At 38.5% G+C, this 17,656-nt stretch overlaps 1 protein-coding gene across 2 annotated transcripts in view; it reads right to left on the reverse strand.

Moving 5' to 3' along the window:
- The window catches only part of BRIP1 (BRCA1 interacting DNA helicase 1), a 139,427-nt gene that overhangs the window by 82,244 nt on the left and 39,527 nt on the right, over window positions 1-17,656 (reverse strand). For both annotated transcript variants that reach the window (XM_032779306.2, XM_032779308.2), the window contains exons 8-14: window positions 16,058-16,279; window positions 14,902-15,101; window positions 9,285-9,417; window positions 8,520-8,674; window positions 7,241-7,412; window positions 6,986-7,126; window positions 6,371-6,532 (exon numbers count right to left, since the gene is read on the reverse strand). In XM_032779306.2, the coding sequence (XP_032635197.1) occupies window positions 6,371-6,532; window positions 6,986-7,126; window positions 7,241-7,412; window positions 8,520-8,674; window positions 9,285-9,417; window positions 14,902-15,101; window positions 16,058-16,279 (1,185 nt within the window). The remainder of the gene's footprint in view (window positions 1-6,370; window positions 6,533-6,985; window positions 7,127-7,240; window positions 7,413-8,519; window positions 8,675-9,284; window positions 9,418-14,901; window positions 15,102-16,057; window positions 16,280-17,656) is intronic.

Below are 17,656 nucleotides of genomic sequence, written 5' to 3' on the forward strand. Positions count from 1 at the left end.
CTGAACAATGAATATTCATCATGAAATCTCTACTTCCCATTGTTCACAACTGACAAACACTAAAATCTCATGTCTGAGATATTTCAATTGTGTGAAAATATATACAGATTTATATATTCTCAATGTTTTGTTAGACCAACAGCATACTTTCTGTGCAAGCATAGTGTTCTATCATCATATCACAGTGGTACCTTCAGGAATGAAAAAGTGTCTGTTCCTTTTAATATATTTATATTTACCTTCTCCAGGCAAGAATCTGTCACAAAGAAGGAAGAATCAGAATACAGATTATTTATACAGAATTTTCAAAGTATTACTGATGATTGACAACTGTAATTTACAGAAATTATTCATATGAGATGTATAAGGAGAAAACATTTTTAGTGGGATATTATACGCTTCTTTTACAAGGAAATATGATACAAGAAAAGTTAAAGAATGAATCAAGCTTAGCAAACTGAATAATAAAATATGTAACTACTATATCTATTCTTTTATTAGTCCAGTTAATATGACAAAATATATGGAAAGAGAGAGAGAAAATACAGCTGATATTAAGGGTTTTGGAAACTATCTTCTCTGCTTGTCAAAAACTTCTTCTTAAACGGGTTACTATAAAGTAGTTTGGGCTCAAAATTTTATATACATTAAAATTGTTACAGTATGGTGGGGTAATGTCCTACAGATCAGTGTTTCTCAACCTTTTTGATATCAGGGACCTGCTTGCTGCCTTCCTAAACTGTCAGGGAGATCTCAGGGACTGGTGCCAGTCAACAGACCAGTCACGGAGAAACACTACTACAGATTCTAAACATTTATTTAAGGACCAGACATGAGTGGAATGAGGTCAAATCACCACTACAATTCAATGGAAGTAGGAGAAACTTGCAAGAGGCACTGATTCCCCCCCCCCCCCAAAGGAAAGTATATCTAAATTGAAATTTGCAACTGACAGAAAAATTGAGGCCTTTAATGGATGCTTTTTGCACCTGTTAGCACTGGAAGCAATAAATATGATGCTAGTTTCCATAGCAACGAGCATTGGTCACATAAATTCCTCCTGAGATGTTTTATCAGCAGCAGCCAGCTTCCTCCCTACATGGTTAGTTTAATGCAGTCTTTGACTGGCATCTCCTTATTAGCACATCAACATTTTCAAACTTGCTGCTACTTGTTCTTAAGGTCAGGGCACATGAAGTCTGGGGCGTTTCTTTTCTGATAAACTTTTTATGTGATCTGGAGTATGTCACTGTATTTCTTGGCACCTCAATTTCCACAGCAGTAAAATGGGGATAACACTTTCCTACCTCACAAGGTTTTGGAAGGACACATTCATTAATGTTTGTGAAGTAATTTGAAATCTTCAGAGAGAAGTGTACTTACTTACATTATAGCTGACTCCTAATTATTTCTTTCCAGACTGGGGGGATTCAGGTGGTTTCATTTGCTCCACTTTTGCCACAAATAATTTTTATTTCTGACACCATGTAATAAAGGTGCAACACATGGGTACTGATAATAGACTACTCCTTATTTCCTGGCTCTAGTCACTTGACATTGTATAGTTACAAACTGCATCAAGTAGCATAGTTCCTTCACCTCCCAAATCCAATAACTACTATTACAATAGCCATTCTTTACACTTAGGCCTGAGTGTTAAATTATAGCTTCAGAGCTCTCCCCAAAAAAGGCAATATGCAGATATTTTATAAACTCTAATATTCAAAGGCTCGTTTCAACCTGACACCTTCTCTTTATATAAATAAGGAAGAAAACATTTAAAGTGCTAGATAAATGAAATACATATGTGCTTTTGTGGGAAATTAAATTAATTCCATTTATGAAGTAGCAGCTCCTGATGCTTTGCCCTTCAAGAATTATAAAGCTGATTAACATGTTTCAAAAACGAGACATGCACATTTATTTAGCAAATCTCCACAATGTCTTAAACTTCAGATGTATTAAACTTCTCCTGTGCACCTCAGTTTCCCTCTGTACTTTGTACTACTGTGCACTGAGTACGAAGGGAAAAGACAAGATGTTGGACTCACATAACTGCCTGGCTGGAAACCACAGTCACAAACCAACTGAATAGGGGCTCCACATGTGAACGAAAGATCCAAAAGAGACACTGGAAACACCAACTGGTGGGATAGTCCCACCTAGCAACCAACGGGCCAAGAGGAGATTTTTCCTCACCTCTCAATAGGGAAACAGAGCAATGGCCTTGCACTGGTGAACAAAAGGATACAGTGACAGGTGTCCATGCCACAAACTGGACTCACAGAGACAGCACCTCTCACCTGGGCCTGACAAAGGGAGGGATAGAGAAAGGAAAACCAAGATGGTTCCTACAGCAGCATGGCTCAAGAGATCCCTGGTGTTGGGGACCTTTGCTTTCCTATGTTAACCTGAGGACTTCCTGACGCAGTATTCTGTTGACTAACAAGGATATTTCAAAAGCCCATTTCCCATATTTCTCTACTGCTGCCCCTTTTTATGCCATTTCTTTCATTCTGCATCGGGCTGTCTTGTACAACTGGGTAATTAATATGGTCAAAAAATGGAGAAAAAGCTTAGATTTTGTAAACTTATCACAGGTGTAAGAGGAAATTTCTCTCCATCATCATGTACAGCATTGCATAATTGCCAGCTTGCAGTTAGAGGTTCTCTGTCAGGATTTTCAGAGGCAAGATTCTATATTTCATGGTCTGTATCTGGTATAGCAAATCTTATGTTCTGAAAAGTCTGACTGCATCATTTACATTTAGATAGGATTAATATTATTTGAATAAATTCTAAGGTAATGTTTTCTTGCTAAATCATTGTTGTGGGATTTCACATTCTCTGTTGGAATAGGTTAGTTTTTCTGAGAACTAACACCATTCCTATTTCAGTCCCAGTTTATACTCTGGAGTGAGAGGGGAACATATTTCTCTCTTACTGGTTTGATGGGCTTGAATTTTAGGATCCAGGAGTACTGTAATACGGATTTATTTATTTAGAATTTTAGCTTAATGAAGTTAGACCAGGAGGGGGGAGTCTTTGAGTGATGTGATGAGATGTTCAGTTCTAAAGTTAGTTTTATTGCTGAATTTCTAGTTTGTCTAGATTTATCATTTTTAGAGCCACTGAGCTGCCACAGCTCACACAGAAGCTCTGCTGTTGGCTGAGTGGAATGCTCTAGCTCAGTGGTTCCTTTGCAACTTTAATTTACAAAAATCAGGCCACTTTTATGTCAGTGCCTCACTTTAAGCCCCTCAGTTGGAAAAAATTGGTCTGTGTGCCTAGAAATATTGGTAGGCACTTCTTAAGAAATCAAAACATATATAGATACGAGTATATATCTGGAGTGCCACACTCCATGGATGATTATGATATTAAATGTGAAAAGATTAGAAAAATCACTTGTTCCATAGTAACTGTAATGCCTTTATTGCCTATTTTGTTTATAAAGTCCTAAAAGTTGACCCTACATACAGTGTAACAAAATACTAGTTATGTTTAAGTTACTGAATTCAAGTTGCTGTGGGAAACAACTCAATTTTCTGACTTTTCCATTTAAAATCTGGCCCATATGAATGTATTAACATAGTATTTATATTTAAGACCTTTGTAGGTGTCTGTATTTTGATGTTTAAAGTAATTCTGATAAGTAATTCTGAAATGTATATTTATCAATACCTTTGCTAAGTCCATGGAAGTGCCTCCACCAAGAAAAAAAACATAGGATATGCATACACTGCAATAAAACACCCATCTCTGGTCTGGGTCATCTGACTTGGGCTCACCAGGGTTGGACTGTGGGGTTCTAAAACTGCAGTGCAGACATTTGTGCTTGGGCAGGAGCCCAGGTTCTGAGTCCTCGAGCCTGAGCCCAAACATTTACCCTGCAATTTTATAACCCTGCAGCCTGAGCCCAAGTCAGCTGACCTGGGCCAGCCACGGGTATTTTATTGCAGCGTAGACATGCACTTAATTTTTTTTTTGTCAGTAGTCCTTTCAGTGAAGCATAAGGCCAACTGGGGTTTTGAAGCGGGAGGGGACAATCTGAGCTCATCAGCAATTTCTTTCACTCTTACTAAATATGCCAATTACTACTCTGATCTCAAGGTCTCTAAGTATTTTCAATGGAGATAAGTTTTACTTTCAAAAAAGAATTTTTTAGCAAATATCTTTTGTTTATACACACAAAAAATAACTTCCACACAACATATACAGTACCATTGTCACAACTATTGCTCTACATAAATACATCAAAAACTGAAAAAATGGCTAGTATTCAATTTTAGCTATAAAATTAGAAGAGATTTTAAGATTTATTTTCAGCTTGCTAGTCTTGCACATTTATACATGTGGTTTTGTGAGTTAGAATGATGGATTATAGTTCATAGTCTGCCTTTTTCTATCAATTCTACATTGTATGGTCTAATGTGGTCACCTAATGGTTATTTCTAGTAATTGCACTGATGACTGCAGCTCTTTATGGACATCAGGCAAGATAAAGAACTAGTATTCCCTTAGATCTAAAATATACATAATGTAAGTAGTGTGTCACTCAAAAGGACATTTTCTTTTTATCCATTCCTTCAGGTTTTAAATTACTCTTTCTTGTGGGATTTCTGACATCAGCAAAGTGGTGAGAAATCTTGAACTGCATCAGTGACTCCAAATTGGTGCAGTTTTTCCAGTGATACCAGTTTTGATTTTTAAAAGGTTTACATTAAACCACTGTTCATTTTAATAAATTGTTTACTGCAATCCAACCACAGTTACAGTTTGATGAAACAAACAGACCTGTAGTCCTAATTACATTGCACATTTATTCTGTTCCTCAGATTTGAGTTCTGTACAACAATAAGAACTATGGGAAAAGAATATGAACATTTTTTATCACTGAGGTATAGTCTTAGCCATATGATACACCCTCCTATCAACAATAAAATTTAGTAATACATGCTTTGAAATAAAGAAAATTGATCCCTTGGGACAGTGGGCTTTGTGCAATTTCCACTTGATTCAATAAAACACTGCTAAAATCCATAGTGAAGTGAAATGAAACAATAATCAAAAGAAAGAGAAATGAAATGGCTGTATATTATACAAACTGCATATAAAGAAAATGCAAAAGGTATCCTAATTGCTGAGTCAATGCACATGACAAAGTTGTCTTTGATGATAGGCAACTTCATGGTAAGAGTTTTTTAAAAAGCTAGACCATGGAGACAGTTCAAGGAAAAACACTGAACATCTCCTTCTGCAACAGATATGGCAATTTCCTGCAATACCCAGAACAAAGCTTATTGAATTAAGTTAAATCTTACTGTATTAAGTGTATGTACCACTGTGGGCCAGGGACTGTATGTAATTCCATGGGGGAGGGGGAACACAGCCCTCCAGGAACTAAGGGGTGGGGAGGTGGAAGAAGAGTGGGGGGAATTAGGCAAATTAATTCAGGTTGTAACATGTCCCGAGAGTTACCATCACCTTGAAAGAGGCATATACTGATTCCAACTGGATTCTCTAGAGACCAGCAGACAAGAAAGGACTTTTGGATAAATAACCTGATTTTAAATTGTCTCAGGGCCTTCTTTCTGATCCAATAAACAGACAGGATCTTCTGTCCAAGTGAAGGGCCCTAAATCTCAGGGAAGGATTGGAAGGATTGATATTGACCAGAGCCCTTGTGGAGATGGTGGTGATGATTTCTAGTAAGCTTATTAGCATCCACATAGGTTCTTTCATTGTTTTTAATATGCTTTTACCTTAAGAATAAATGCACTTACTTAGAAAGAGCTGTGTGGTAACTTAAACCAGTGGACCATTATGCTGTTTAGAGCCTCTGAGTAGAAGGCAAAGCAGGCCTGCTAGGCAGTCTGTCTTACTGGGGAATTCAGAGTATAGGCAGGAAACCGTGCAGCCTGGAAATACCTTGGTCTGGAATAAGAAAAAGGTGTGTCTCCCCAAGAAACGAGACAGCTGGGGAGTTGGAAGCCTAAGAGTAGGTGTCCTTGCTGGACCATGGAGGGGGAATATGGGCAAAGTTGCCCTGAACTGTGACACCTTCTATCCAAGATTTACTTTCATATTCAGATCTCTAAACAGATGCCAAATGCACATAAGCATACTTGCACTGAGGCCCAAACCAGTCTTTTCTGGATAACTGTGATCAAAACAATAATATTCCTACAATTCCTATAATGAAACAAAACATACATTGCACAAAAGCAAACTTGTAACCAATCAACTACAGGATCCAAGCAATTCCAACATGAACACTGCGCTGTTGATGTACAGGGACAAAAGTTACAGAGAAAATGTTTAAGTGTGTTTTTAAAAGAGGGAAGAATATGAATTAAAATTTCCTTACCTTATAAGATGGCAAAAAGCATAAGACCCCCTGGCCAACAGTTTGACACACTGAAAGCAGAAGTGCTCCCACTTCATCCTGGAATTCAAAGGTCTCTGTATGCTGGAATGTGGCATGCAACTTCCGACCCTTGGGGCCTGCCCCAACGGTGCCAACCCAAACCTGTTGTATTAATATTTCAATTTATATACATATTTAAACCAAATTAATAGAGAAATGTAAAAACTGAAGTAAACAAAATATTAAGATTATTTCTGAACAGACTAATGCTAAGAAACAAGAATATAAAATCAATAAACAGAGAGAATGGAGTATAGCAAGTTACCAAAGTGAGAGGTGCTGTTACCAGCTAAAAGTGTTTACTTTTTAGCTGTACTGGTGAAATCATAATAATACTTGCCTACTAATACTACTTTTATTTAGGATTATAATATATCAAGTACAGTTTCATTTAAACACTTAGTTGACAGTTTTCTCAATGCAAGTAAATGTCTATTTTACTCTTTCCATTTTGAGTTATAGAAATGGAACGAGTTTAGATGGTCTTCATTTTAACTTGCCATTTATAATGAATATTAAAGTTTCAGGAGTGAAAGCAATGCTGCAGACATTTACCTGTGAGTTATGAATAACATGATTTGCCTCAAGCTGGATAGTAAACTTCACACCAAGTTCGGAAGAAAATGAGTCCATTGGAGAGAGCGTACCAGATGTTAGAACAATTGTCCTGACATTACCACTTAAATCTGAAAAGGCCTAGGGAAAATTAAAAAAAATTTTTTGTAAAATCAATACAAACTATTATATTTGTATTTGTGATCAAATAAAGGGTCAGTAAGGAGTTGCTGGTTCACTTTGTACATAGCTTACCACAGCTGGATTCAAGCACCAAAAGTTAAGCGTATGGACTGCTGTTTTCTGCCGTGAACTCTTCTGATGTTTTGGTTGTACAAAGAAAGCATTTTTATCTGGAATATCAAGTTGCTTTTCATTTGTCCAAACATATGTTTGTTGCAAAGCAACTCTGTAGTCATCTGCAAATCTATACAGAAGTAAATTAATATAACTGGTAAATAGATGTAACCTGCACTTTTGTTTGTTAAATATATTTCATCATATCTGTCCAGTGGGTTCTGCATTAAACTCTGAAAAACCAAAACCAGTGTTGACAGAATGTGGTCCACTTTAATCATCCAGCCTAATGCTGTACCAAACTCTGCCTATAACAAAATAGCTGGCAATTGTGCATACAATATATGGAAGAATGTATGCTACACTTAACTGACATAACACCTTCCACAGAAGGCTCACAAAGCTAAACAAAGTGGGTATTCACCCACGAAAGCTCACGCTCCAAAACGTCTGTTAGTCTATAAGGTGCCACAGGATTCTCTGCTGCTTTTACAGATCCAGACTAACACGGCTACTCCTCTAAAGCTAAACAAAGACTATGATTTAAGATATAAGGTTCAAAAGTTATACGGCTTCCCATTTAAGAAACATAAAGAGCCCCTATAATTGCTAAGCCATGTATTACACAATTAGTTCTAAAACTAAATATTTAATAGCTACAGTGGCTTTAAGAGTGAAGGTATCAAAAGAGTAGTTTAGATCACTTTAATGTTAATTTAAAATAATTAAATTGCATACTGGAGTTAGGCAACATGCCAAGAAAATATTCTAGTCTGACCTTTAGAGAAACCATACTCAGCAACATTTTAGTTATATAAAAAAGAAAATTAATTTGGTGATATCAACCTACTACTTACTGGATGGTTACCCACATGAGAAATTTTTTTGGCCAATCCTGCTTAATTGGTAGGTTTTGCTCAGGAGAAACCTGACACTGAAATAAATAGCAGAGGTGCTGAATAGTTGAGAAAGAGAGACAACTTGGCAAAGAAGCAGGAACATGTTTGTACTATGCATGCCTCCAGTTTGCTTGGCTCCTACAAGTGCTCATTTTTTCTTTATCATGGGTACCAAAACTACCCAAATGTCTTAGGGGAAATATTTACATTTGCCATCTTTCCATCTCCATATAAACAATCAGATGTTTACAAAAATGCACTCACTTGCAATTTAAATATATCTGGTAGAAAGGAGAATGAAAAAAAGTCCACAATTCAGGCTATATATTTCCACCAACCTGTTGTTATCTTTAAAAAGATATAGCAGAACCATGAATAACCCTTTTAGCACAATTTGAGTGGCAGGGCTCACAACAGGAACCTCAATAAGCTCATCTCCTTCATGAAGATTCGATACTTTTTCTTCTTTTTCAAGGACAGCTGCAAAATGTTTCTGCAACAGGCAAACTCCTCATTAATATCATCCTAAAGATCTTCCCAAAACAAATATAGACAAATAAAGTGTTCATAGTATTTTAAAACAACTTCTCTCAATGCAGCTAGAGAAGTTAGACTGAAGATAAAAATCTTAGTACTTAACTCAGTGCTTTCACTGTGCTTGGTACTGTACAGAAAGAAAGGACTGGCTGAAGCATGCACTAAATATGATTTGTTAGTCAATCTGAATGTAGATGGTCAGTAAAGACAGAACTAAGAGTCACTACATGGTCACAACTTTGAATAATTTTATCTGATCACAGTTATTCTTTGTTAAAACAGAAATAAAGTCATTATAAGACCATTGTAACAAGGTCAGTGTCTGCTACTTTGAAAATAAATTACTCTAGCAGATTTAGAACTTGATTCGCCACTGGCACTTTTTTATGCAGGTGTGATTGTACTAGTTTCTGTGGGTTTACCTTTGATTTTCATCATGCACACTTTTCTAAGACAGCTTTGAGAAACTGGACTGAATTTAAAAAAGTAGTGTACATGTATTTTAAAACATGAAATCAAATAATATTATGCATTTTTATAATAATTTCTGTAACAGAAAACTCTACCTGCAAGATAGGAAATGTAGCATTTGTTATTCCCATATTGTGCAAAATGGCGAGCATTTCCTTTCCACTCCAAACTTTACAGGAGGTTTCATATCCCCTTTCTTTAAGCTGACCAGAGCTTTCCTGCAGCCAGCTGCAAATGAAGACAGTAATAATAATTGTAAATCATTCCTGCATTAATTTCAATGATCTTGTATAATCATTTCCAGGAAGCAAAACTGAATGAGCTTCATAAATTGTGCCATACTCCTGTATATATTCATTCACAAGCCTAATATTTTTGGTAAAAAAGTGATGCATCAAAGAGCGGGGATCGGCTTATAAAAGTGTCTACACCAAAATTTGATGATTTTAAACTCTATGGAATCATTGAATTGAATGGCTAATACATTGTCATTTTGTTTACCTGGAGCATTCGCAGGCACGGAGGCCCTCAGCTCCCTGTGGCCGCGGTTCACCGTTCCCAGCCAATGGGACTTGCGGAAAGAGGCACCATTCCCACAGCTCGCATTGGCTGGGAACGGCAAACAGCAACCACTGGGAGCTGAGGGGCTCCATGCTAGTGAACACTCCAGGTAAACAAAATGTCCAGTCCCGCTAGAGGCTTATCCTAACGGGCCAGGAGCCAAAGTTTCCCAGTCCCTGAAATATAGGGTTGACTTATGAAAGGGTCATACAGTTTTTGCTATTTTTACCTAACCATCTTGTGGGATTGGCTTATTAAAGGAACGGGCTAATGATCGAGTATATACGGTACTTATTTCAAATTAATGTCTTTAATCAAAAGGTTGAGGGCTCTGCATTTAGGGTCTGATTCCGTTCTCTCTTCTGCTAGTTTTACACCTTTGAACTGCACTGACTTTAATTAGAGCTACTTCTGATGTATGCTGGTGGATGTCAGAGAAAAATCTGTCCCCTAGTGTTGACATTTCCCCCACCCCCACCCCCACCCCATACATTATTTTTTAAACTTGATTTTAAAAGGGCATAAAAATATAACTTGTTTCTTTAATTTGTGAGGAATGCATAGGAAACATTTGAGTAGCCTTGCACCAATTCTTATTTTAAGCTATTATGCTTTAAAGACCATTCATTACCTCTGTAATTGGTATGATTAAGGAAAGAGTGACTACCTGCACCATACAGTTCATTGCGAAGTATTTCCAAGATGAGTTAGATCAGCCTAATTGAACCACATCCCTTCATTACAGCCAGAGAGGAAGAAACACAGGATGCAAGAACTCTTTTGCTGTGTTTCCACTAGGGGAACTGGCAAATCCTTTCAAGTGTAGGAAAGGGCACTAAAACATGTGCTTATGTTTGATTTTAGAAAGCACTTAAGAGACTTTTTTAAACAGATGTAGAATTTTTCTGGTTACTCACTCAACAGGCCCAGACCTGCCAGTTTGTGCAAAAAGATAATACTAATTATTGGTCATTTACACTCAGTCTCTTGCTTTCCACCCACTGCTTTCCCGACAGTTGGCAGACTTGACAAGAGAATCAACCTGAGTTTTTCTGATAAGGTTAAAAAGCCGGAGGCGGTCAAATCTCCAGCCTTGTTGGTCTCCTCTGCTGCTAAGAAGTTTAACATTTGGAAGACCCAACAAAGAAGAATTAGTGGCCACAGGGAAATTATTCTGTCTCAGTGGCACACAAATGTTAACCCTTGGCACCAAATGGAAAAGAAAGGAGGGTGAAGTTGAAGGTGTACCTAATCTCTAATATAAACAGGGACTTCCTAAATTAGCACTACTTCCCAGACCAATATTATAACAAAATGCTTGTCCCAAATGTAACTAAGATAAGCTCAGTTAATATAAACAAAGCCACTTTTGTTATTTCTTATTGTTATTCCACTGTTCAGATAGGTTTCTGAATGAAGGAGGAAATTATTTAATTGGAATATTTGGACATGCACAGTTGGGTACCAGTTATTTATTATTTAAATTACAGTATCAGTTACTATATATGGCACTGTACAGTCAAAACACAAAGGAGAATGAAATGGTGGAGGAGTTTGGCTGCTTTTTTATTTATCTGACTTGCTCAACATCACACAGAAACTCTGTAGCAGGAGCAGAGAAATTTCCATTCTCCCTTCAAGTTCGTTGGGCATTTTCTGTGGAATAATTTTCTGGCAGAAAACTGACTTTCTGTAAAATTTAAATTTTTTTGCAGGAAAATTTTAATATTCTGTCAGACTATCATCCATGTCTCCAAGACTCTGTCAGACTGCCCAGTGACAATGAAGGGGAGATATGACAGACGTTTATAAAAAGGGAGTAGAGAAAGTGAATAAGGAAGTGTTATTTACATCTTCACCAGGGGTCACCCAATTAAATTAATAGGCAGCAGGTTTAAAACAAACATAAGGAAGTACTTCTTCACACAACGCACAATAAACCTGTGGAACTCACTTCCAGGGGATGTTGTGATGGCCAAAAATATAACTGGCTTCAAAAAAGAATTTGATGTGTTCGTGAAGGAAAGAAACATCAATGGCTATTAGCCAAGATTGTCAGGGATGCAACCTCATACTCTGGGTGTCCCTAGTCCTCTGATTGCCAGAAGCTAAGACAGGACAACTGGGATTAATCGCTTAATAAACTCTCCTGTTCTGTTCACTCCATCTGACATTGGCCACTGTCAGAAGAGAGGATACTGGGCTAGATAGACCATTGATCTGCTCCAAAATGGCCATTCTTATGTTCTAGATTCCACAAGCTACCCAGTTCTCAGGCAGGTGGGCTGCTGGGAGTCTGGGCAGCCTTATTTTCAGGCTCCTCAAAAAGCCCAGATTATCCAGGCAACTCTGGGAGCCTCGGAAACACTTAGAAAGGTCAAAAAAATATATTTCTATATTTTTCAAAACAAAACTTTGGAATTTTTCAATTTCAAGAAATTTCAATTGTTTGTTCCATTTCAGAATGAGTTTTATTCTTAACATTTCAGAATTTCCCATGGAGTGGGAATTCCAGTTTCCAATCAGCTCTATGGTGGCATTAAACTGCCTTAACCACAAAATTATGCTTTCTCTTACTGCAGTTCCCTGCTTCATTCACCATAAACCTTTCAAATTCTGCAACAAATGAGGCAGAGGTCCTACAGGCATGAGCTTCATTCACTACACAACCATGATTCAGTCCCATCCATCCTGTGCACTACAAGACAGGCCCGGCAGGGAAAAAAAAGAAACCAGTATTGCATTCTAGCATTTCCTAAGTCAAGTGCTTGACTCTGAAACCTTAGCATTCTTTTAATGTAGGAAATGTTAATAAAAAATACCTACATTTTTAAAAAACTTAAACACTGAAAAAACACAATTCCAGCATGTAGAACCACAGGCAGGGGTAAAAGTAAACCGGCATCGTGTACCGGTAAAAAGTGACTGCTGGTACCGGCCCGTACCCAGCTGGCTTTAATGTCGCTGCCCCTTTTGCCCCTCCCAGCTGCCGATGTGGTGGTGGTGGGGGGGAACAGCTGCCCCGGGACCAGCAATTTAAAAGGGCCCGGGGCTCCAGACGCTGCTATTGCTACTGTGGCAGCAGCCAGAGCCCCGGACCCTTTAAATCACCGCTGGAGCCCCAGGTGGCGTGGGCCAGGAAGCTTGGAAGGGATGGCTGGGGGACACTGACCCCCCCTTCTCCCCAGTCCCCATACCGGTAAGTCTTCAGCGTTACTTTCACCCCTGACCACATGCATCCTCCACAACATCAGCAGAGTTGGGATCTTTAGATCCACAACACTATCCACTACCACTTAAGCTAATGGAGTAACTGGTAATAGAAGACGGCTATTACTTCTCTGAGGACCTGGCACAAGGAGGAGATGGAAACAGAGAGAGACATTTTACTAGAGGGTTTCCACAGCTATTTGCTAGATAGCAAAGGAATGTTAAGACTCCTCAATAATGGGTTCAGTTCCAAGTTCTTGTGGTTATAGACCCCTCTGCCCCCTGTTCTCCCAGCCCCTCCCTGTCCATTCTGCTTCTATACCTGCCCTATCCAGCTCCTAAACCTGTCCCCCTCCCACTCAGCTCCTGCCCTTGCCCACCTGCTCTGTCTCCTTGTCTTGCCCCTAACTCTTGCCCATGTTCTTCTTCACCCATTCTGATCTTCTCCACTCCATAGCTCCTGTCCTTCGCCCCCCTCCACCTTTGTTCTTATTTCCTCTCCCTTCCTCTATCTTCTGTCCTTGTTCCTCCCTGAAAGTTCTTGCTCCTAAACCCACCATGCACCCCTCAGGTTCCTATCCCTTATGCCTTGCCCTTGTTCCTCACCACTGTGTACTCAAGTTAGGTTGCTGCCTCCTTCCATTCCACAACCAGCAGGGAGAGCACCAGCAGGGAGGGCACTGATAAAACCGGATTCTCCCTGTTCTCAGTTCCTGTGCATGGCTTCACAGTGACTTCTGGAAAGAACAACTGCAGGGAAAGTCCTACATAGCTCCTGCAGCCAAGGGAGAGAGCATGCCTAGTTGGTCTGTGGGGCCAAAACAAGCACAGTCTGGCCACAGGCAGAAGCTGTAAGAGGGTAGCACATGATCAGTGCAGACAGACATCTTTGGAGAATTTAGCTGCCAAACACTAACGTGTCTCTACTGAGTATATGCACACTGCAATTTTTCAGAGCCTTATAACTTGGCCAGATTTGGGCAAATTTTTACAGGGATGCTTGACACCAAGGTGCCTCCAACTTGCAAAATTTCAAGTCTCTGTTCTGAAGCATGGAGGCATTAGAAAGTCTGAGCAAAACAGTTGTAAGATTTTATTTTTTTTAACCGGGAAAAAAGAACATTTCTCCCTGACCTTGTTCTCAGAAATGGCTGAGTTATTTTAGGTGAAACTTTAAAAAATAAAAAAAATTCAGCCTTAGGCAGACATCGTGCCTTGCAAATTTTATCAGCCCAAATGGTTTGTGTTTGGCAAAATTACAGGCAAATGAAAAGTGTTGGGTAGCCTTAACTATAGGCGTTGCTACCTGCCCTGCCTTTAGTTAAAGCAAACTCCAATTGTCTTTTACTAAACCAGCAGATGATGTCTACTCTCACAACTCTTGAAACATTGTTTGCATGGAATTTTTCTCTACCCTCAGGGTGGAAGATTTTCTCTGGGAACATAAGTTTCTTTAATGCGGACTTAACAGTACTTTGTACTGATATAACACCTTCCACAGAAGGTTCACAAAGCATTTTACAAACATTAATTCTCACAAAATCCCTGTGATTGGCCTGACTGGGAAATTCACAGAAAATTTAGACAGATTTGCCCAAAGTCTTGGAGTAAAAGTTTCAAAAGCACCTGAATGACCTAGGAATCTAAATCCCATTTTGAAAACAGTGAGTTAGGCACTTAGAAGCCTAAGTCACTTCTGGAAATTGGACTTTTTGAAAATATTCCCATGATCCATTAAACAATTACTTTTCATAAATGCCACAAATCCTTCTTGGGTGCCCAAAATCAGAAAAACAAGAGGTCTGGCTTGGTGACTATAGTGTTTGAGGTATATCTGTAAGCAGTCTTGTCAATTATGCAGTATGTCTTCTAGTACATGATATGCATAAAAGGACTATAAGCAGTAGGGTTTTTTGTTTGCTTTTTTTAAATAGGCCTTACTTTGTCAGACTGTAGCACACAGCACGCAGGGGATCATGGTCCTTCCGTCTGATGTTGTTGACCACCATGATATCAAGTTCTTCTCGAGCAAATCTCAGCTGTGATTCTGTAACACTGTAACTGGCTGACTCCCGTGCACAATCTTCAATATTATGAGCTTCATCTAAAATGACTACTTGGTCTTTTAAGTTAATCTCCATCTGCAAAAGACAACAATTGTCCAGTAAAATGAGTAAACAACAGCCAGTAGGTTCATGTTTAAAAAAATTATCTGTCCGAATTGTATCACTTGTGCAAGCTATGAAAAGTGATTTTTTCAGAGCTTGACAGAATTTCTGCAGCATAGAAACTAGCTAGGTTTTTCACAAAACTGAAACCTGGTGCCAGCATAAGTGACAGAATTTGATCCTTACCTGTAAATACTATGGGGGCAGAGGGTTTGTAAAATGTACTTTATGGTACTATATAATTAATAGCAAAAAGGACAGACAGGTTGAAATGTGTTTTGTTTTTTTTTAAATGAAATAAAAGTATTTTCACTTTTTACACCTTCCCTAAGCCCCCATGCCCACTTTTTGTAGTTACGCCATCCGAGAAGTTTCTCTTCTGTTGTTGTGTAAAAAATCCAGACAACTGATTAGTTACAATGGAAAAAACAGTGAAACTCACTATTACCAGAGGTACTGTCATATGCACAAAATAAGGAAATTGCAAAAGAAAAGAAAAATATTCTTTAATCTCTTTAATTTAGATGTTACTTGTAACACTACAAAGTATTCAGACAGGAATGTGGTTTTAAGTTGACTATGTGCCATTATCACATTCTTTATTCATCTCGCTTTAACTTTAGTCAGTGCAACAAACAAAATCTAGAGCTTGTCTACTCTTACAACACTGCAGAGGCACCACTATAATACTTAGTAAAGACACTGCTTAGGCTGACGGGAGAGTTTCTCCCTTCACCATAGATATCTACCTTCCCAACAGGCGGTAGCAAGGTCAACAGGAGAAACCCTTCTGTCAACATAGCACTGTCTAAGCCAAGGGTAAGGTTGGCATAACTATGTCACATCGGGGCGTGGATTTTCCTGAGTGACGTAATTATACCGACATAAGTTCCTAGTTTAGACCAAGCCCTACTTACAAATATACTTACACTCTCTCTTATTTGTGGGTCCAGCAGATAGTTGTAAGGACAAAATACAATATCTGCCCCCACCATGAGTTCTCGAGCTGCAAAATAGGCACATGCACGTAGCTTCTTTCCCAGGCTTACTAGATCTTCTATGTCCCAAGCCTGACACTTCTTACGTGCAAACTGTAGAGCATGATGTTCACTAAGTTTATGGACACCATGGTAGTAAACACAGGACCCGCCCTAAAAGGAAATATGTGCGAGTTTGAAAACAAAATATTGTACTAGGAACAATGATGCACATGAACTTACATTTTTTGTAAAATAAAAAATGAAACAAAAAAACCCTTATTCTGTAATTGTTTACTTCATCTCAATCACTGAGGTATTTTTAAAAGTCCTTGTTATTTTTTGACTTTAACAACAACAAATATAATGGCAGAAACGAAGCAGGCAAATATGACAGGATCTATAACCTATTATACATAAATCTGTAGGGTACATTTCAGAGTTTTGTCCCAGTGAACCCAAAGAAATTTTTAATCTCTTTTACAAATAGCAACCTGGCAGAGGAAGAGTGTGGGATGGATTCTAAATCATGAGCAATTAATAAATAAATCCAAATACATATAGTTAATTCAACCAGGCAGGATAGAAAATAAAATATGGCACATTCACATCCACCCACCAATATATCCACTTTCTTACATCATCAAGTTACCAACCAGAAATGTCTAGCGAATTTAAATCACATTAGAATCCACCTGAGCTTGTGCTAATAGCTCAGGAGGGTGTTCGTGTTTAACAATAAAAGCAAATAACAGTAGTTCTGCTCATTGCTTTGACAGCAGTCCTTCCACTGGTTTTCAAGTACATCATTCTGAGGTTGGTTTGGGTTTTTTTATTGTTTTTTTCCTGGAGGAGCAGGAGAGAAATTGGACAGACAAATCCTAATTTATGGGTTGGAGGTGATGCCCTGAAATTCCAGGGTGGAGTGGAGAATTTTAAAATTTTAATACTGGTTAACACTGGTGTCCCTAAAGTATAACTAAACAACTATTATTTCTCTGTTCTAGTCTGAGTACAGTTTTTTTTTTAAACTATAAAATTAGTTGCTGTTAATTCTACCTTTTCTTTGATGAACTTTTAAGTAAACAAACCACCAAGAAGAGAATAAATCCCTGGAAATATATACTTTAGACTAGAGGCAATTAAGGCTGCCTAATCATATGAAGATTGATAACATGAACAGGAAAGCCCATCCCTTTTTAAAAGTGTAACACAACCCTAAGGGGCAGATTGTCAGTTGAAATGTTATCACACTTAGTGTCTTTTCGCTCACAAATTGTCAGTTATCTGCTTATCAGCTCACTTCTGTAATGCAGTCTTGGTTAACACAGAGACCCTAAAGTGACAGTGTAATTGGCTCTCATTACCACTACTATTTACCCTTAGAGCTTGGGAGCATAAAAAGCAAATGCTCACTTAGGCCATGGCTACACTTGCTAGTTGCAGCGCTGGTGAGGGGGTTACGGCGCTGCAACTTAGCAGGTGTCCACACTTAAAATCTCAGCCAGCGCTGCAACTCCCTGTTTGCAGCGCTGGCTGTACACCTGGGTC

Source organism: Chelonoidis abingdonii, chromosome 20, assembly GCF_003597395.2.
Source record: "Chelonoidis abingdonii isolate Lonesome George chromosome 20, CheloAbing_2.0, whole genome shotgun sequence".
NCBI classification, from domain to species: Eukaryota; Metazoa; Chordata; order Testudines; family Testudinidae; genus Chelonoidis; species Chelonoidis abingdonii.